This window comes from Xenopus laevis, chromosome 5L (assembly GCF_017654675.1).
Source record: "Xenopus laevis strain J_2021 chromosome 5L, Xenopus_laevis_v10.1, whole genome shotgun sequence".
NCBI classification, from domain to species: Eukaryota; Metazoa; Chordata; class Amphibia; order Anura; family Pipidae; genus Xenopus; species Xenopus laevis.
In genome coordinates this window covers 161,638,463-161,659,422 of record NC_054379.1, presented here as the reverse complement: position 1 = coordinate 161,659,422, position 20,960 = coordinate 161,638,463, and the positions used below count along the sequence as shown (strand labels likewise).

General features: G+C 40.8%; 1 protein-coding gene across 1 annotated transcript in view; it reads left to right on the top strand.

The window, feature by feature from the left end:
- Nucleotides 1–20,960, top strand: part of pkhd1.L (PKHD1, fibrocystin/polyductin L homeolog) — a 329,488-nt gene that overhangs the window by 139,335 nt on the left and 169,193 nt on the right. The window contains exons 45-49 of the mRNA XM_041563601.1: nt 353–487; nt 7,995–8,130; nt 8,508–8,754; nt 16,397–16,574; nt 20,206–20,401. Coding sequence (XP_041419535.1) covers nt 353–487; nt 7,995–8,130; nt 8,508–8,754; nt 16,397–16,574; nt 20,206–20,401 — 892 coding nt within the window. The remainder of the gene's footprint in view (nt 1–352; nt 488–7,994; nt 8,131–8,507; nt 8,755–16,396; nt 16,575–20,205; nt 20,402–20,960) is intronic.

The following is a 20,960-nucleotide window of genomic DNA, read 5'->3' as shown; positions in this document are numbered from 1 at the left end:
TATTATATGTAATATATGTTTTCTGGCTAAAGGGGCCACTTATAAAATGCTTTTGCTGCCTGTCTCTGTATAAAACCTTAGAGAAGGTCGAGTTTCAGTGGTTTTAGAGGTTTTTGAATCTCACTTTTTCTAAAACCACAAATGTCATGAAATTTATCAAAAAATCTGAACTGAAAAAGCATGAATGGGAAAAGTTACAGAAAATTTATGAAAACTGTGATATTTTTTTCTAAAACCACGAATCAAAGAAAGATCTTACAGTTGTTAAAGTGACTTCTTTTTCGGATTTTTGGCTTTAAAAAAGCCTGACCTGAAAAAGTTAATAAATCGAATCTTTGTTTTTGTTTTTTAGATTACTAGATGTGGAAACGTGTCTTTCAGAGACTTCAGAATTTTTTCCTGTGAAGAGTTTGGAATAAGTATCTCTGAAAGCTTAGGGAACACGGAGGTTTCTAACAGTTTCTTGCTTGGTCACCTCAGTGGGAAGGTAAGCAATGGGAATTCATTTTTCTTCTTTATACTGGGTTGGAAGGCTTTTCCACCTCTGACACTTCCTATAATACCAACTAAATCAGTCATATGAAACAGACGCCCGACATCGCTCTAAGCTCTGGGAGGGGGGGGGGGGACTTGATATCCTAGAAACCATATTGCTCACGTCTCAATTTCTCATCATGTTTAATAACGGCAAAAGTTATTTTATTATCTCCACTAATAATAACACTGTGTTTTGTGTCCTGAAGCAGCTGGGTGATGGCGAGAACTATATTTCATTATTTCCAGTTCTCGAGAGGTTTGCACAAATATACAAAATCTGGAGATTCTCCTGCTGCAAGAAAATAGCATCTTTTATTTTGAAATCTCGTTACTGAATCACCGGCAGATTTTGTATAGGGATTTAGCCATTGAATAAAGATGCCAACATGTGCAAGTCCCCTGTTTGTTGCTGTAGATTACTAGACCTGGCGAAGCTTTGAACTTTTTATATCGTCCATTTAATTTTAAATATATAATCCAGATTCTCATAGCAGCAACAAAGGGGACAACTAGTGCATGCTATTGGATATTGCTCCCAGTGGCCTCAAAGAAGGTGCTTATTTTTTACTCCTTGGCTTTGAGAAAAGTTTAGGTTGTATAAAACCCAGTTGTATCACCAAGCAGAGCCTCCTGTATGCTGCCATTTCAAATAGGGGTTAACAAATCGCAGCACTATTTGGTACCCACATGAACATTTTTTTATGCTCCCCATCTCTGTTTAATTTTGAATGTGGATCATGGGTAAAAAAAAGGTTGGGAATCCCTTCTATAGGGGATCTCGAGAGTAACAATAAATAAGGTGGCAACAGTTCAATGACTACAACAATATAAAAACTATTCCAGCGATTTCAGCTGAAAGAGAGCAACATAAGTATTTATTGTACAGTATTTTTGAATTATTTGTACACCATACATGTCAGAGAAACAGGGAACATGTCTACTATATGTACCACTATCCCCAATAGTCCAAAAGAGGTCACATCAAGGACAAGAACTCAGAGGATATGTTATAGTAATCTGTTAGATGAGTATTTACAAACCTACCACTTGGGTTTCAGAATATAGAAATCCTCTCTCAAACTGGAAACATTGTTAATTACTCCTGTGGTTTGCCAATGTTGTATAGCAACAACGAAAGCCCCTACTTTGTTGTCAGCAACCCAGCTTCTCTCTAAAGCGTCCCCTTGAGAGATGCTGAAACCCAAGTAAGAACACATCTAAACAGATTACTGGAACCTATCCTCTGTGCTCTGGTCCTTAATGCAATCTCTGTTGGACTATTGGCTATAGGTTTCTCTTGCATCGATGAACCCATTTGAACCATCAGGTCTGGACTGAAATTTAAAATAGGCCTTGGTATTTCAAGTGCACAGAGGCCCAAACAGCACACACCAGGCCAATAAGCAGTGACTATGGCATACTAGAGCAACTCTCCCATTTTCCAGAATCAACAGATGCTATTCTGAGTCTGCACAATGTATCAGAGCAGGCTGAATGGGTGCTCTGGGGCTCCCACAAGTGCTCACAAGTGTAAGGGGCAGATTTATTAAAAGTTGAGTTGTTTTTTACACAAACATTTTAGTTTTCAAGGGTACTTTTGAGTCAAAAATTAATTTTTTGGGTTAAAAATAACAACTCAATTTTTTTTTTTGATATTTATTATACCCTGACCCTGGAAATAGCTTGAATCCAAAAATACACCATCTAGTTAGACCTGTCTAGTGATGGGCGAATTTGCGCCGAAAAATTTGCGAATTTCGCGAAACGGCGAAAAATTCGCGAAACGGCGAATTTTGACGTCCGTTTTTCGAAAAAAAAAATTTTGACGCCGGCGAATTTTTACCGCGAATTTTCGCGGGTGTTTTGCGAATTTATTCGCTCGACGCGAATCGCGCAAATTCGCCGCGAATTCGCGCCTGGCGAATAAATTCGCCCATCACTAGACCTGTCATATACAGTAGGAGTCAATGACAGAGGCCCCTTGAACCATTTGAACATGTTAAGAGTCTTCAAGATTTTCAAGTTTTTTTGGTGTGTTTTGCTTAAAAACTCGATAATTTCAAGTGATTCGAGTTTTTTTCTTACAGCAAACTCGATCAATTCGAGTTTTCGAGTTGTTAAATCCGAATTCACTGATTCAAGTTTTTTACATTCGAGTTTTTACTTAAATTAGAGGCCAATCAAGTTCATTCGAGGTCTAAAAAAGCTCACAAAGCTCTAAAATTCGACCTTTGATAAATAACTCCCTAAGTGTGTGTTGGTGCAAGTGCCTCTTATGAATGTGTGCTCCGTTTTGCACCCATTTTAGCACTCTGTGTTGGTTCTGTAGCCTCATTAGTGTTGCTCACGTGTAGTCAGCATGATAACATAGCTGTTTATCGAGGCACAGTATAGCAGTTCTAAGAACATAGAAAGGGTTGCTAGGAAACAGAACCTTCAACATCTATGGGGTCCCTGTGGACCCCATAAATTTCTTGGGTAACTCGCTCAGGGAAAACCTGCAAGCAATTTTTACATAGCAGCATGCAGTCGCCTTAAAATAACACCATCTTTAAAGAGTAGGAGCCATCGGTCACATGACCTTCAAAGGAGGAGCATTTACTTTTATTTACGACCACAAACAAAGCCTTTTAGATATTTTCCAATGAATAACTACTTTTAAGAATTCTGGCATATCCGGCTCTCCAACCCAAGGTCAGCATATGCTCCCTGTGCAGTTCCCTTTCCCTTTGATGTCTGCAGAATAATGTGGGTTTGGAGCTGATCAGGATTCCGAGCTGGTTCTCACCGTAGGACCCTACTAGGCAGGATAATATTGTTTCACGGGAGCTGAATCACACGGATCGTGCATGTCAGGAACCATAGGGAAATGACGGATGTTGCTGCAAGTTTTGCCAGGGGTACAATTATAATTGTTATTATCTTTGTTATCTCATAATAGCATCCCCCGTGTCATCATTTGCATCTTAATTTATGTAATGTTGCCATTAATAAGGATGTCTAGTTTGCATCAATTAGATTGCAGTGACATTCACATCTATGATTTTCTCTCTCTCGCTGCGTTACCTCGGCTCCTTTGCATGATAGGCATCAGACATTAAAAGGCTTTTCAGCCCTTGACAGCTGCTACTCACATGCTCAGTCAGTTGTACTGGGTTTTAATTTGGAAAAGGGCTCAGTTTTTAGGAAATATAAGGAAACAATAATTTACTATCCTATAGTTTTTTTTAAGCCTAAAGCCCTAAATGACACCTCTTTGGAATCTAACCAAGGACCCCTGCTCTAGCAGTATTTATTAGTGTTAGCTAATGTTGCGCTATTGACGCAGCCAGCTGTGGGAACCCTGGCATTCCTACCATGCTCAGAGTATTAATGGCATCATGGTTCCCCAGCAGAAATAGGCGGACTTACACACGATGCATCTAAAGAGGCTGGGCACAGATATTTGGAATAGCGAGGGTCAAGTTTAAATACAAGTATCTTTAACAATAGCATTAATATACACATTTGCATCTGACAACTCATGACTTCAGTGGCGTAACGATAAACCTAGGGGCCAAAAATTTGCAACTGCCCCCCCGTACCCGTGTTGTGGGTGGGTAACAACAATTACTGATCTAATGCCATAGGACTAAATTTAAAAAGTTATTTTTAATTACTGAAACTGGTGTACTTTTTTAGGGCAAAGTACAATACAACTAAAAATACAATATCTCTGCTGTGCACAGTACAGGAATCACCATCCACAATCCTGACCGTCAGCCCAGTCCTGGAAGCAATCACCCCTGGTAGTTACACAAATGTAAAAATGGAATTTAGTCCCCTAAACTCTGACAGTAAGACATTTTTAATCAACAAAGCCTGCCTTCCAAAAACAGGAAACAGGGTTCTATGGGGGTTTAGGAAAGTATGTGCTACAACTATTTGGGTACTTGAGAGTATGGGGGCCATTTATCAACACTGGGCAAAATTGCCCATGGGCAGTAACCCATGGCAACCTATCAAATTGCTGCATTCATTGTTCTACTTGCAGTTGGCTTCAAAAAGCTAATCACTGATTGGTTGCTATAGGTAACTGCCCATGGGCAAATTTGGCCAGTGTTGATAAATGAGCCCCTATGTGTGCTACAGGGGTGCTTGGATGTGCATGTGCTACAGGGGTGTTTGGGAGTGAATGGTAGAAGAGACTAAGGAGATTCTTTGGTGAGGAGATTCAGGCAAAGAATCAGAGAAGCCCCCCTCGCAAATTGTTCGCAATGTCCCCTGTGAGTACAATTGTACTGTAAACACTACTCAGAGGCCAATTTGGAATTTCCAGATTATTCTTGTAACCATTCAAGAGAAAATACCTGAGGCAGTTGCTATGCCCCAAAATGACACTGTGATAAAGCATTTTGGACCTGCTTTCCTGGATTGCCAGCTTATATTTCGGGGTTTCTTCACTTTCCGCCACTAAGAGCCGGAAAGCTAAAGTAATCCTGTGGCCTCTAAAGTGGCTCGGCTTCCACTACAATTAAATTATGTTCATCATGTCCCTTTTTACACCACCACCAAAAGGTGCGCTAGCGTGAATTAACTACCCACCTAACTTTGTAACCATGGTAACTGCCTTTGATAGTCTCCTGAACCGTACGTCACTTCCGCTGTACACAAGCATCCCCTCTGTTGGTTGATGAAGAGGGTGTTGGTGACTGGATGGAGAAAGGCTCCTGTACAGTAGCTGAGGTTACGCAGGGCACGTAAGCGAATGTGCACACTAGCTCGAGCTGCACCCCTTAGCAGCAAGGCAGTCCAGATGATAAATTAAAAATAATAATTAAAAAACTATTTTGCCTGTTTATTTTCCTCCAGAGACACAGGCCCCTTCTGGGGTGCAGGGGCCATGATCCCTGGTGCAGTTGCACTCCTTCACCACTGGTAGTTACGCAAATGCTTGACTTTAACAGTAGGGTAATAACAATTATCATTGTGTCAGTTTAAATTACTTTTATGTGTTTTTTTATACTTTAATGTAATTGTAGGTCAAATTGTTTTCAAGTCAAATTAGAAACAGGGTAAAAGAGTTCTACTGCCATCTAAAAATGGATGAGACCTCATGGAAGTGAGGGGCACCTTTTTCCCCATTCAAGGGCAGGGAATGCCATGTAAGCAGAGGAACATTAAGGCTAGCATGAGAAGAGCTAAAAGGAGCCACAGAAACCTCAAAAACCTTCTTAAAACAGAATGTATTGACATGCCTCATGCAACACACATAGCATTGCCTTAAAAACAAAAATGAAGGGTGTTTAACCTTCAATTAAAGAATTATAAGCAGAGACATGCAAATGACTCTAGGGGGCTAATTTATTAAGGGTCAAAGTGAATTCGAGGAAATTTTTGAAGTAAAAAAATTCAAAAATTGAAAGTAATTTTTTTGGATGCTTCGACCATCGAATAGGATACTACGACTTTGACTTCAAATTCGATTCAAAGCAAAATCGTTTGAATATTTGGCCATTCGATAATCAAAGTACTGTCTCTTTAAAAAAACTTTGACTTCAATACTTTGCCAAATTAAACCTGCCGAAGTGCTATGTTAGCCTATGGGGACCTTCTAGAGCATTTCTCTAAGTTTTTGGAAGTCTAAGTAAAATCGTTCGATCGATCGCTGAAATCCTTCGATTCGTTCGATTTAACGGATTTAATCGTAGGATCTAGCGATTTTACTTCGACCGCAGGATACCAAATTCGATGAAAAAAACATCGACTTCGAAATTCGAAGTTGAAGTATTTCAATTTGATAGTCGAATTTCGAAGTATTTTTAACTTCGAAATTCGACCCTTGATAAATCTGCCCCTAGGGGTTTATTTATGAAAGGTCGAGTGTCGAATTTTTTATACCGTGAATGAACTCGAATGGTATCTCATTTAAGTCCCGAAACCCAAAAATTCAAAATGCAAGTTATACACTAAATGGCAGTGTGTTGGGAGTTTCCTTAAATGAGAAGGATCTACGGGTCTTTGTAGATAACAAGTTGTCTAATTCTGGGCAGTGTCATTCTGTGGCTACTAAAGCAAATAAAGTTTTGTCTTGTATAAAAAAGGGCATTAACTCAAGGGATGAAAACATAATTATGTCTCTTTATAGGTCCCTGGTGAGGCCTCATCTGGAGTATGGGGGCAGTTTTGGACTCCAGTCCTTAAGAGGGATATAAATGAGCCGGAGAGAGTGCAGAGACTAAGTGCAACTAAACTGGTTAGTTAGTGTTTTCTCTGGAAAAAAGGCACTTGTGAGGGGACATGATTAGACTTTACAAGTACATTAGAGGACATTATAGACAAATAGCTTTTTACCCAAATTAATTTTAATTTTTTGGACAGACAAAATATCAAAGGCTATTGCGATACTAAACTCTATAGTTAGTATAGCAAATTTCGTGTGAAATTTGTGAAACGGCGCCGGCGTCTTGTTTTTTTTACGCCGGTGAATTTTTGCGCCCATTTCGCAAATGTATTCGCCGGTGGCGAATCACGCAAATTTGCTGCGAATTCGCGCCTGGTGAATAAATTCACCCATCACTAGGTATATATAATTTATCTGAAAGTAGGGAGGGGTGTGTGAATGGGGCTGGGTTTTCATTTGGAGGGGTTGAACTTGATGGACTTTGTCTTTTTTCAACCCGATTTAACTATGTAACTATGAATTGATCTAGTTTTTGGCAAAACAAAAAACTCGAATTGCTTGAATCATTCGAGTTTTCGGGCAAAACCCTCCACAAAAAAAAAAACTCGAACATCAAGCCGGCTGTTACCATCTTCAAATGGTTCAAAGGTCCTCTGCCACTTACTCCTACATGATCTCGACAGGTTTTAGATGGTGCATTTTCGGATTCAAGCTACTCCCAGGTTTGGGGTATAATAAATCTTGAAAATTTGAGTTTTTTTTTAAACCTGAAAATGTAAGTTGCAACGCAAATACCACGCAAATTGTTGTGGAAAACACAACTCAAACCTTAATAAATCTGCCCCGCAATGTCCCCTTTGCCATATATATCCAGAACAGCTGGTTTAATAACACATGTCCAGCCTAATTCATATCCATACATCCAAACTTACAGCCTTAGATCCATAGATCTCATCAGTGCAAGATATTGGAACCTGAGTTGTGAGGGGGTAGGACTTCAAGAGCAGAGGGACCATCATGGTTAGGATGAGAGGAGCCAAAGAGCCCTTCTCAAATGCAAGACATGCCTTATGCTCCACACAGAGCACTTAAGACCGAAGACCAGAGCCAAAAATTATAGATTTAACCTTCAATTAAGGAATTGTGGGCAGAGACACGGCAATGATACAGTACTCTTGACAGTAAATGGCTGAATGGCTGAGCTTACAATACTTATAGCACAATCTATGTACAAGGTAGGCGACTTCTGGAGATGACTATGTACAAATAGCAACACGATTTTTTCTCCAAGCAGGATGAGCATTGCATGGCAGCAGGAATAAAAACTCCCAGAAGGTTTCAGGCTTCTATTTCAAACACAGCCTTCGTGAACTTTGATCTACCAAAGTGCAGCCCTATCCGGACCTGCTCAGGATGTTTTGAAGGACAAGGTCAGCAGAACCAAAACTCAAACATTCTCCCTTAACTTATTTCATGTGACTGTGTTTCGATCCAACAACTTTGGTACCCCTGACATGAATACTAAGAATATCCAACAATAGTTGTTTGTGATGTGATAATACCTAATTCTAACCTAATTTATATGTGGCAAGTCATCTTGCTATTTTTCTAGAGATGTCCATCAGTAAAGTGCCAATTCACCATACTAGTTGGTCTTATGTACCCCCACTTCCCCGTTCCCCAATATGGAAGCCAGCACCACAGTTTGGGAATCTTGGAGGTTCTTTTAGAGACATAGTTGGACTGAACACATGCCCCTGATGGTTATAAATGTTTATATTATAATGCTCAATATCATTTTATTTAGGTGGCTTTACCATCAAAACCCATCAGCTGAAGTTCATAAACTCACTCACTCAACCCACTTTCCCATTCCCACATTCTGCTATCATTGAAGACACTGATGGATCGCTCACTGGCCTAGAAAAGAGTCATCTATTGGCCTCCTCTGAAATTCTTCCCAACTCATGCAACAAAACCAGTTCCATCGGGGGTGACGTTCCCACCAGAGTTTGTGGGAAAGAGGTGGTATTTCACCGCATGTCCATTGGTCTGTAAGTACTGAATGAATTGTACAAAGAACACTGCCGGGGTGTGCTACACAGGCTTGCTGATACTTCAAAGTCCCCATATTTATAGCTTATAAAACAGGAAACCTGTGAACCAGGAGGCCCAGCTTCCAGATCAGTCACCTTGCAAAAGTCACCTCGTAAAACCCACCTAGCCAGCCTATAAAGAGCTGTTGGCCAGAAAAAGCAAATAAAATCTTGCAGAGCCCCCCCCCAGTGTTGTTTAAATAATCCATTTATCTTTAACAAATAATTTTAATTGTCTCTGCCAAGACAAAACGATGATATTTTATCTTGGTAATTTGGAGAATAAGAGTTACTTTACGGTTTCCAGGACTGATTTTAAAATGGGGGAGAAAGCGGTGAGCTCAGAGCCCCACTTGTGCAACAATTATTTCAGAAGATATATCAGTGGCAGCCAAACTTTAGCCTTCCAGCTGGCATACTGCAACTGCCAGGATTTTAATACTGAGTTCTAGCTGTTCAGGATCAGGCTGGTAAATCCATGTCAGTGCTGTGGTTTCTATAATCTATGGTGCAAAATAAGGATAAATTCACAAAAAGTATTATCAGAATAGTAACCCCTAGCAATCAGTGGTTCTTTTTTATCATCCTAACCATGGCCAGTTTACAGTAGAAGAATATGAGCTAATTGCTACTAGTAGGCATTGGTTAATGCACCTTGTAAATTAAAGGGGTGGTTCACCTTTAAATTAAATTTTGGTATCTTATAGAATGGCCAATTCTAAGCCACTTTTCATTTGGTCTTCATTTTTTATTTTTTCATAGTTTTTTTAGTTATTAGCCTTTTTCTTTGGATTATTCTCAGCTTTCAAAGGGGTCACTGACCCCATCTAAAAACCAATGCACTGTAAAGCTATACATTTGTTGTTATTGCTACTTTTTATTACTCATCTTTCTATTCAGGCCCTCTCCAAATCATATTCCAGTTTGTTATTAGTGATGGGCGAATTTATTCGCCAGGCGCGAAATTGCGGCGAATTTGCGCGATTCCAGCGAATAAATTCATGAAACGCCCGTGAAAATTCGCCCGAAATAATTCGCCAGCATCAAAAAACGGCCGCTGGCGTAAAAAAAATGGGCGCCGGCCGTTTCATGAATTTTTCGTCTTTTCGCTAATTTTGCGGGAAATTCACGAATTTTCCGGCGAAGCGAAACGGCGCAAATTCGCCATCACTATATGTTATTCAAATCAGTGCATAATTTGGACCTTAGCAACCCGATTGCTGAAATTGCAAACTGGAGAGCTGCTGAATAAAAAGCTTAATTCAAAAAACCACAAATAATAAAAAAGGAAAACCAATTGCAAATTGTCTCAGAATATCACACTCTACGTCATACTAACAGTCCATTTGCAGGTGAACAACCCCTTTAACCCTTCAGATTTTCTATTTATTGCCAGCACAATGTAGTCAATAGCATCTGATCAATAAAAATACACTATATTCCCAAAAATATCTTGATACCTTTCTGTGTAACATCTTATTTCCAAATAAATTTATATAAAGTTGGTCCTCTGCTTCTGGGAAGCGTTCCATTAGATTTGCTTCCATTCAGCACCAAGAGGATTAATGAGGTTGGGCATTGGGATCAGGCTTAATTCACAGTTGGGTTTAATTCATCCCACAAGAGATTGGGTGGGTTATGGTCAGGGCTATGTGCAGGCTAGTCAAGTTCCTCTGCTTCTATCTTAGTAAACTCATCCTTTACAGACCTTGTTTTTGCTTTGCTCATGGGGATATTATTGTGCTGGAACAGGAAACATCTTTCCCCAAACTGTTCCACAAAGTACAAAGCATGGAATTGTTGTGAATGTGACTATACACTGTAAAACTGGAGAAGAAACCTTAAAGGAGAACTAAAACCCCAAACTTATGAAAACCCCACCCTCCAGTTCCCCTCCCTGTTCTCCCCCACCCCACACAGGTGTTAATACCTGTAAATGCCCCTAAAGGTGCCATACACTATAAGATCCGCTTGTTTGGCAAGGTCGCCCAACGAGCGGATCTTAACCTGATGTGCCCACTAACGGCTGGGCAATATCAGATGAATCCTGGGGCCGAACGATTGGATTACAATACTACGAATGGGCTCCGAAGGGTCGCAGGACCACATCAACTAGCCGATGCGGTCCTGGATCGTACGAAAAATCAAACTTGATAGATCAATATCTGCCCGATTTTTGGCCTGATATCTATTGGGAGGACCCGTCAGGAGTCCATGCACATGGGCAAATAAGATGCGGAATCAGTCTAAAGGACCAATATCGGCCTCTTTAATCTGCCCGTTTATGGCCACCTTAAGTCTTTAATTACCCAGAGTCAGCACAGCGGAGCAATATCTTTACCGCTTCTGGAATCTTCAGGTCCCTTCAGCAATTTCCATGGCTGTTGGCGCATGCACAGTTGTTTGGGCCTGGAAAATTGCTACAACTGCACCTGCGCTTACTCACTGAAGACTCCTGAAGTGATGAAGATGTTGCCTGTGAGCTCCACTGTGTTGATTCTGCATCTAGGGGTAATTAAAGACCTAGGGGTATTCACAGGTATTAAGACCTGTGCGGGGGGTGAACGGGACTATGGCTACAAACATAACTCTAACCCAAACCATGGGACACATCCTCAGACCAATATTCCTCCTCCATCAAACTTTACTGCACCAATATGAATTCAGACAGGCAGTGTTCTCCTGGTATCTGCCAAACCCACACATCCATTATTCTGCCAGCTGGAGAAATGTCAGATATTACTCCTAGGGCCACTGAGTTCATAGGTGGTGACCTTTAAACCACTCCAGCCAATACTTGCCATTGCACATACTGACGTTAGGTTTGATCGCTTATAAAAAAAACCCTGATTCTCACTATGAATAGATCTTCTGCTTCAGGAGACAGTTTGGACCTCAGCAGTGAGTGTAATTGTGGCTGGAGTGTCTGGATCCTGTTGGCCATATAATGCAAATGTAAATTGTTCTACAATGACAAAGCTGTCCCCATTGTTATGCAGGGAATACATGAATTTGGGAGGAAATAACCACGTCTCTTGTCTTCAACTCTATGATCCTTTAGAAATGATTGATAATGGTTTTAGTAGAAATGTGTAGGGATTCCTTGCAGAAAAGTAAGTAAAAGTTAAAAAAACAACAACAGCAACAACAACAACAACATGCAGCTGAGCTCGGTGCTAATGAAGTTCTGTAGCTAATGATCCATTTCGGCTCCCACTGTGCCTTCAGATTACTTGAAGCTTTTGTCCCTTCCCTTCATTATCATTGCAGAATGGGGAACTGGATGAGTGTTAAAGCAAGTTAAAATAGGTGAATATTTAAAGGCGAAACAATCCAATATTTCTATTTGTATTAAAATACTTAAAAAAGGTGAATGTTAAAGGCTAAAAAAGACAATATTTGTATTATTATTATACCCCTTTTATTTTCGGGAAGGGGATAACAATTCCACCCCCACTAAAGGGGGCAAAGTTCAGGAGTTCAAGCAGCTGTAACACTAAAAGAACATTTTGGTTTCATAAAATGCCATCATTGGTGAAAGAAAAGGGTGAGAACTAGGGATGAGCAAATTTTTTAACCTGATACAGACTCACAGTGAAATTCACACTTTCACGAGTAGTGAACATTTTTGAGAATCTGCACTAGAATTTCATCACAAATTATGTTTTTCGCAAGAAAAAAGATCTTGTTTTTCATTGCAAGAAAAAAAATGCCTATTGACTTGAATACAAAATATCCCATGGCCACAATACATTTGTGTCACGACCGGCACCCAATACCAGAACAAGTGCCAAGCACCCTGGTCTCGGCTCGGCTTCACCAGTAGTGTGACCACCGTTGGGCTTCGGGAGGAGCCCTCAGCTTACTTGGGTGCCACCTGGACTTAACGAGAGGAGCAGGGCGAGATGTTCTGGCTGGCAAAGGGGCACGGCTGTTAGCAGAGTCTTTTGGGCCGAAGGTCACGGTACAAATGGAGCATGCAAGAGAATCGTCAGACAGGCTGGGTCGCGGCAGGCAGATATCAAGAATCGTCAGGCAGGCAAGGGTCAAAACCGGGTTGTCAATCAAGGGGTTAAGCAGGAAGAGTTGTCGTAGGCAGGCAAGGGTCAGGATACAGATTTCAGAATAGTCAGGATACAGTCAAGGTCAAACACGGGTAATCAGACAGACAAGATACAGATCAGATGCACAAGGCTCAGGAAACCACTAGAAACAAGTTCTATCACGGGCAAGGGGCTATACACAGAATGGCCCTTAAATACCTTTCAAAATTCGCGCCAAAACGTGCGCAAACGTGCTGGTGCAATCACGCCAGCATGCCTGCGCCTTTAAGTGGCGCGCATGCGCGCCGCGCGCGCCCTAGATACAACATGGAGCCGGTGCTGGAGCTAAGGACCATGTGGCAGGCGTCCCCGCCGATGGCGCGGCGGGCGACCCCGCCGCATAGGTAATTTTCTTACAATTTGGCTCAATTTCAACATTTCGTACCTGTAGTATAAAGGACACGGGGTAGGGTTACCACCTTTCCTCCTGACTAACTCTGGGTGGGGAGGTGGGACCAATTTATGGGCCATAAATTGAATTTTCTCTGGGACCCAGTAACATCTAGTTACACCACTAATCACATTGCCCCCTATCAAGCTTGAGTCACAGAATCCACTCCAGACCTATCACTTAACCTCTGCTGCTCAATGGTAGGAACTTCTATGTATAGGTAGGCAGTGATGGGCGAATTTGGGGCGTTTCACTTCATCGAAAAATTTGCGAATTTCCAGCGAAATTCGTGAAACGGCAAAAAATTCGCGAAATGGCACCGGTGTCTCGGTTTTGATGCTGGCATCCATTTTTTGGACGCCGGCGTCCATTTTTTTACACCGGCGAATTTTCATTGCGGTTTCGCAAATTTATTCGCCAGAGCCGAATCACGGGAATTCGCTGCGAATTTGCACCTGGCTAATAAATTTGCCCATCACTATAGGTGGGTTGTCCTAGGGGGCAGTTGTAAATAACTAATTGTGTGTTCTGCATTAGTAGTAATAGCGCGACTCTCCTATGAATTAGGAATATCAGTATCAGTTTAATGCAGATGCATTTCTGAAATAAAGAGCGGCCAAATTCTAAGTGTATGAATGCTACTCAATGCAATCTCTTATCAGTTTCCATATCATTTCCCTTTAACAAATGACAGAGAATTACCCACACAGTTATTTACCTTTAACACTTCAGTACATGACAATGAATAATAAATGCAGCCACCAACTGGGGTAATTAAGATATATTCTGCACTAAAAATATTATTTTCAAGCCATATTTTCTTCCCGTTGGTAACGAGATAATGATATAACGGTTTACGACTCAGTGGCACTTAACTATGATCGTCGGGAAATTCAGAACGTCTCCAAGAGTAAATTAAATGACTATAAAGCTTACACGCCTAGTTTATACAAGTTCTGTTTTTCTAGCAACATAATGCGCGTGGCTCTAAAGAGACTGTTTACAGTATTGAGACTTTCCCGGCGCTCCGTGGGAATGATATATTCTTAGTTATGTTTCCAGGCAGCGGCGTTTGCTTAATTAAATCAGAATGGCTGTACAAATTGCACCGGCGCTTTCTCTCTCTGTTGGGGACGATCAGGCTAATGTCTAAATTGTAGAGCTATAGAAATTAATTTTGCATTCGTTAAGTATAATAATAAGGGACTCTGGGACTAAACTATTCTTGTAGTTGTAATGGGGAGGAGGACCCTGCTAGATGCTCCTAATGGATCCATCCAAGGATGCCGGAACCTGTTGTGATACCTCTAATTCGAGAAACCTAAATGTAGTGTCTGTACATCATGTAGTAACCTTGATATTAGTGCTCTTTTGGACCTTGAGTCCTGCTGCCTTGAACATCACAGATCAATGAGGGGTGACACATGTCATAGTAACATAGTAACATAGTAACATAGTAAGTTAAGTTGAAAAAAGACACACGTCCATCAAGTTCAACCTTTAAACTTTTTTACCCTGCCTAACTGCCAGTTGATCCAGAGGAAGGCAAAAAAACCATCTGAAGCCTCTCCAATTTGCCTCAGAGGGGAAAAAATTCCTTCCTGACTCCAAAATGTAATGGGACCAGTCCCTGGATCAACTTGTACTATGAGCTATCTCCCATATCCCTGTATTCCCTCACTTGCTAAACACCATCCAACCCCTTCTTATACCTATCTAATGTATCAGCCTGTACCACTGATTCAGGGAGACAATTCCACATCTTCACAGCTCTCACTGTAACAAACCCCTTCCCAATATTTAGCTGGAACCTCTTTTCTTCTAATCGGAATGGGTGACCACGGGTCCTACTGGTAAATAAAGCATTAGATAGATTATTATATGAACCCCTTATATATTTATTCATAGTTATCATATCACCCCTTAAGTGCCTCTTCTCGAGTGTGAACATCCAAATTTGGCCAGTCTTTCCTCTTAGCTAAGATTTTCCATACCTTTAACCAGCTTAGTTGCCCTTTTTTGCACTTCTCTGAAGAACAGGTCAAGTACCGATACACTAAGTCAGTGATCTCCAACCAGTGCCTTGTGAGTAACATGTTGCACTACATTCCCATTTATGGCTCTCCTAGTGGCTTCATAGTAAGTGCCCATTTTGAAATTCCTCTCTGAAATTCAAGTTTTGGAGGCATAAAGACACAGGTTTACTCAAACAGAGCCTCCTGCAGACTATTGGTCCACATGGAGCTACCAATTAGCCAATCACAGTCCTTATTTGGCACCCCAAGGATTTTTTTTTTCTTGCTTGTGTGGCTTCCCAACAGTTTTTACATGTGAGTGTGGCTCAGGGTAAAAAAAGGTTGAGGGCCCCTGTACTAAGAGAACAAATGGTTAGTTGGCAGAACGTTGTGTGGCGTCAAACTAGAGAAAATAACCATAAGAGTAACAGGTACAACACTTATACTATACTAAGTGTATACTATACACTTATATCAAGCTAAAAGGAAATGTAATATAGTTATAATTAGGTCTCTACAGAAAGTTCTCAACATCCAAGATAGACAATATGACAAGGTAGGCTTTATCAGAATCCAGAATCCTATATGGTCAATAAAATGGTCAATAAAAACAAGGTGACAAGTTGGCTTTACATTGATACAATGATAACATTGAAAGTGACACAAGAGGCCCTTTCCACTTATACCTGCACATGCTTCAAAAAAGTATATAAGGCCCAAAACAGGATATTCAACCACTAGTAGTTTAGACTAGCAGTTTACTTGTAGTTTACTAAGTACTGTAAGGTAATACAGCAGAATCAGTTGTTCCCATAATTATGCTGTCTGCAAAGAAGAAATGTTAGGATAAGAAGAAGCATATATTAGGGTACAAAGCACCAGAAATATCTTTTTTTCTGCTTGGTATAGTAGTTTGGTTTGAGCTCAACAAAATCAAGAATGTTTCACCAGCTATTTCTTGCACTGTTATTCCCAGCAACAATACATCCAAGATTCCAAAACAACCGATTGCCATTTGCTTAGACATCTGATGGAGACATAAATGAATAGAATGTAAAATCATCACATTTTAATTTTTTTGTTTCTTTTAGACAAGCAGCTCCCGCATTTCCCTACAATGTAAGTGTCACTAACAACATGAATAAGACAATCAGTCTAAACTATGTATCGGACACCTTGTCAAACCTGTATGGGTGGATGGCTCTACTTGTGGATAAGGAGATTTACACAATTGTATTCAACACACCTGAGAGTCACACTGGTCTGGATGTAAGTAATGTATAAGCCAAAAATATATTTACTATACGGTGTTGTCTTGGTCTATGTAAATTATTTTGCCTGTGACTCTGAAAGAAGATTTGGTGCAGAAACTGCTGTCTACCATTCCCTTAGTATTAAATATTTAAAGTTGTTGTTTTTGTGATACCACTGTGTCATGTTTTTGGTGCTCACTGGAGTAGAAATATAAGCACCATTTAGCAAAATTCTATTATGTACATATTTCCCCAGACAGTGCTGTATGTTGACTATTATTTAGAGATGTACCACCTAAATGTTGCATGTCCTGTAGTATAGGCTGTGTGGAAGAAGCTGTACTATGTAGTTTGTCAGTTTGGTATAAATGTTTTAGAAGAACCAGAAATGTTAGGGTCAGGAGCACTAAGAGAAACCATAAGGTAGCCATAGGGTGCTCATTCTCTACTATACCTGCTATCCCACATCCACCCTCCCTTCCCAGAGACTACTATCCCACTGTTACTATAAGCACCATCTCTCCCTACTATACCTGCTATCCCACAGTCACACTCCCTTCCCAGAGACTATTATCTACTGTTACTATAGGCACCATCTCTCCTTACTATACCTGCTATCCCACAGTCACACTCCCTTCCCAGAGACTATTATCCCACTGTTACTATAGGCACCATCTCTCCCTACTATACCTGCTATCCCACAGTCACACTCCTTTCCCAGAGACTATTATCCCACTGTTACTATAGACACCATCTCTCCCTACTATACCTGCTATCCCACAGCCACACTTTCTTTCCAGAGACTATTATCCCACTGTTACTATAGGCACCATCTCTCCCTACTATACCTGCTATCCCACAGTCACACTCCCTTCCCAGAGACTATTATCCACTGTTACTATAGGCATCATCTCTCCCTACTATACCTGCTATCCCACAGTCACACTCCCTTCCCAGAGACTATTATCCACTGTTACTATAGGCACCATCTCTCCCTACTATACCTGCTATCCCACAGTCACACTCCCTTCCCAGAGACTATTATCCACTGTTACTATAGACACCATCTCTCCCTACTATACCTGCTATCCCACAGTCACACTCCCTTCCCAGAGACTATTATCCACTGTTACTATAGGCACCATCTCTCCCTACTATACCTGCTATCCCACAGTCACACTCCCTTCCCAGAGACTATTATCCCACTGTTACTATAAGCACCATCTCTCCCTACTATACCTGCTATCCCACAGTCACACTCCCTTCCCAGAGACTATTATCCACTGTTACTATAAGCACCATCTCTCCCTACTATACCTGCTATCCCACAGTCACACTCCCTTCCCAGAGACTATTATCCACTGTTACTATAAGCACCATCTCTCCCTACTATACCTGCTATCCCACAGTCACACTCCCTTCCCAGAGACTATTATCCACTGTTACTATAAGCACCATCTCTCCCTACTATACCTGCTATCCCACATCCACACTCCCTTCCCAGAGACTACTATCCCACTGTTACTATAAGCACCATCTCTCCCTACTATACCTGCTATCCCACAGTCACACTCCCTTCCCAGAGACTATTACCCACTGTTACTATAGACACCATCTCTCCCTACTATACCTGCTATCCCACAGTCACACTCCTTTCCCAGAGACTATTATCCCACTGTTACTATAGACACCATCTCTCCCTACTATACCTGCTATCCCACAGCCACACTTTCTTTCCAGAGACTATTATCCCACTGTTACTATAGGCACCATCTCTCCCTACTATACCTGCTATCCCACAGTCACACTCCCTTCCCAGAAACTATTATCCCACTGTTACTATAGGCACCATCTCTCCCTACTATACCTGCTATCCCACAGTCACACTCCCTTCCCAGAGACTATTATCCACTGTTACTATAGGCACCATCTCTCCCTACTGTACCTGCTATCCCACAGTCACACTCCCTTCCCAGAGACTATTATCCACTGTTACTATAGGCACCATCTCTCCCTACTATACCTGCTATCCCACAGTCACACTCCCTTCCCAGAGACTATTATCCACTGTTACTATAGACACCATCTCTCCCTACTATACCTGCTATCCCACAGTCACACTCCCTTCCCAGAGACTATTATCCACTGTTACTATAGACACCATCTCTCCCTACTATACCTGCTCCAGCCAGAGTCCTTTTCTACTTAATAATATGCTATTATCTTATATATTAATTGTATCTCTAGTGCTACAGTAGCCCCTGCTGAGAAAATACATTTGTAGTGCCTAATGTAGCTTTCTAACACTTTTTACATTTATGGTTCTTTGTGGTTTGTGGAAAGTCCTCCTTTATAAAGCCCCTCTAAAGACTTCTTCCATCACCTTATACTTGCTTAAAGTGGAGAAAGATACACTGAACTGCTAAAACAAGATGACCCTATTGCAGGTTATTTTCAAGGCCCCATATAGGCACAGGAGACACACATATAATCAATGTACAGTAGCTGACATGTTGGATCAATACTCGTATGTTAATAATTTTCTGAAAAGACACATTGAACTGTGCCATCCATAGAGTTCAAGCATCACATCAATGTCATCTGTGACAGCTGTCAAGGACGCTCATTGTTCAGACACGAGATTTCCCATTAAATTAATAAAAAATGTCAGCCGTGAGGTTGACATAGTTAAAGAGGACAAAGTCTTGCAGCAAATTTAGTTCGATGACTTCTAACTTGAGACATGTCTGAAAAGTAAAGGCAAAAAATATACAATCAAACGGCAACATCTGAGGTTCACAACAGTTTCCACTGTGACAGCAAATTACAGATAACAGCTGCTGCCCACCACAAAGTCAAAAAAACAAAGTTATGAAACCTTTATGTCGTTTTATGAAATCCGGATTTTTACTGTAAATTTCTTTCTTTTCATTTTAATTTTCCAAGTTGAGGTTCAAAGTTGCTTCATAAAGTGACAACGTAGACCAACGAGTGCAGCAGAAATATTTCAAACACACCGAGCGGAGAAAACGAGAGGACCTTGCGCTCAGTACTTTAGAATTGAGAGCAACATACCCCTATGGCCCTGACTTTATTAGTTGCCCAAAGTTCATAACTGAACTTTTGTATTGAAATTCCCAAAAGACCTCAAAATGATTTTTTTTTCTAGATAGAAAACAGCGATATTGTTATACAGAGAAGCCATGAGAACAACGTGAGCAATAACGGGGGGAAATTCTCGATTGGAAAGTTATGAGAAGTTTGAAGGTACAGTTATATGAAATGACTTCAAGCTCAAGGAGCATTTAGGAAGAACATAGAGGAACAAGAGAAATAGTTATCATTGACTCCTGTTGGGGGTGTAATTGAGTTTTGCACAATAGGTAAAAACCTAAACTTTTTTCCAGGCATCTACAGTATAATGTCCAAGTAATGTCCAAGTAATGTCCAAGTAATGTCCAAGTAATGTCCAAACCATGTAAAGCTCTTTTTGGCAATAATATCAAACGTGAGCTGCTCTTAAGAAGCTGGGCCCTCACAGGAGTATTGGAGAAAGGATCTCCAAGCTCATCTATAATGTGCAACTTATTCACTCTCACATATAATTCATACGTTTCTTGTGTATGTTTTTTATATTTTTTTTATAGTATTCAGCTACATTTGACAACTTTGGACCTGGGAATTATATAATGGTGGAGCACAAGAACTTGCCAAGCTTTAGAAACATTTCCATTGCTTGTGGCTCCAAGCCTGGCCAACATATTCAGAATCTGCCTTCTCCTCAGAGAAACAACGGATGTGATTGGTTCTTTAACAAGAGTTTGGGGTCATTAATCTACCTGGGTAAGTTAATGTTAGGTTATCTGTATATATATTTAGTTCTTTTGGATTTAGCGATCTACCATTAAAAATTTACAGTCATCTATGGGGAGCAAGGGGAACATTTCAGCTGAAATATAATTGCAATCAAGCAAAACATGTGAAGAAATGCATTTTTTTGCCAAAATCCAGCCCATGGGGCAAATTCACGAAGCAGCGAAAATGCGCTAGCGACGCCTTCGCCAGGCAAATTTTCGCCAGGGAGCCGCTAATTCACTAAAATCCGAAGTTGCCCTCAGGGAGGCGAACGGTACCGAATTTGAGCAAGCGTTAATTCATCAAGCAAAGCGAAGTTACGCTAGTGATGCCTAATTTGCGTACGGCGCCAAGTTAAAGTTGAATGGACGTATATGTAGCAGCAAATACATTACACTACACAAGCCTGGGAAACCTTCATGAAATAAAATAAAGTTGTTATTTTGCCCTATACATGAGCCCACTGTATAGTTTAGGTGCCATATGTTAGGAAATGTAGGGGGGAAGGAGGGTACCCCCAAAAAAATTTACGATCTTTTTCAGCCTA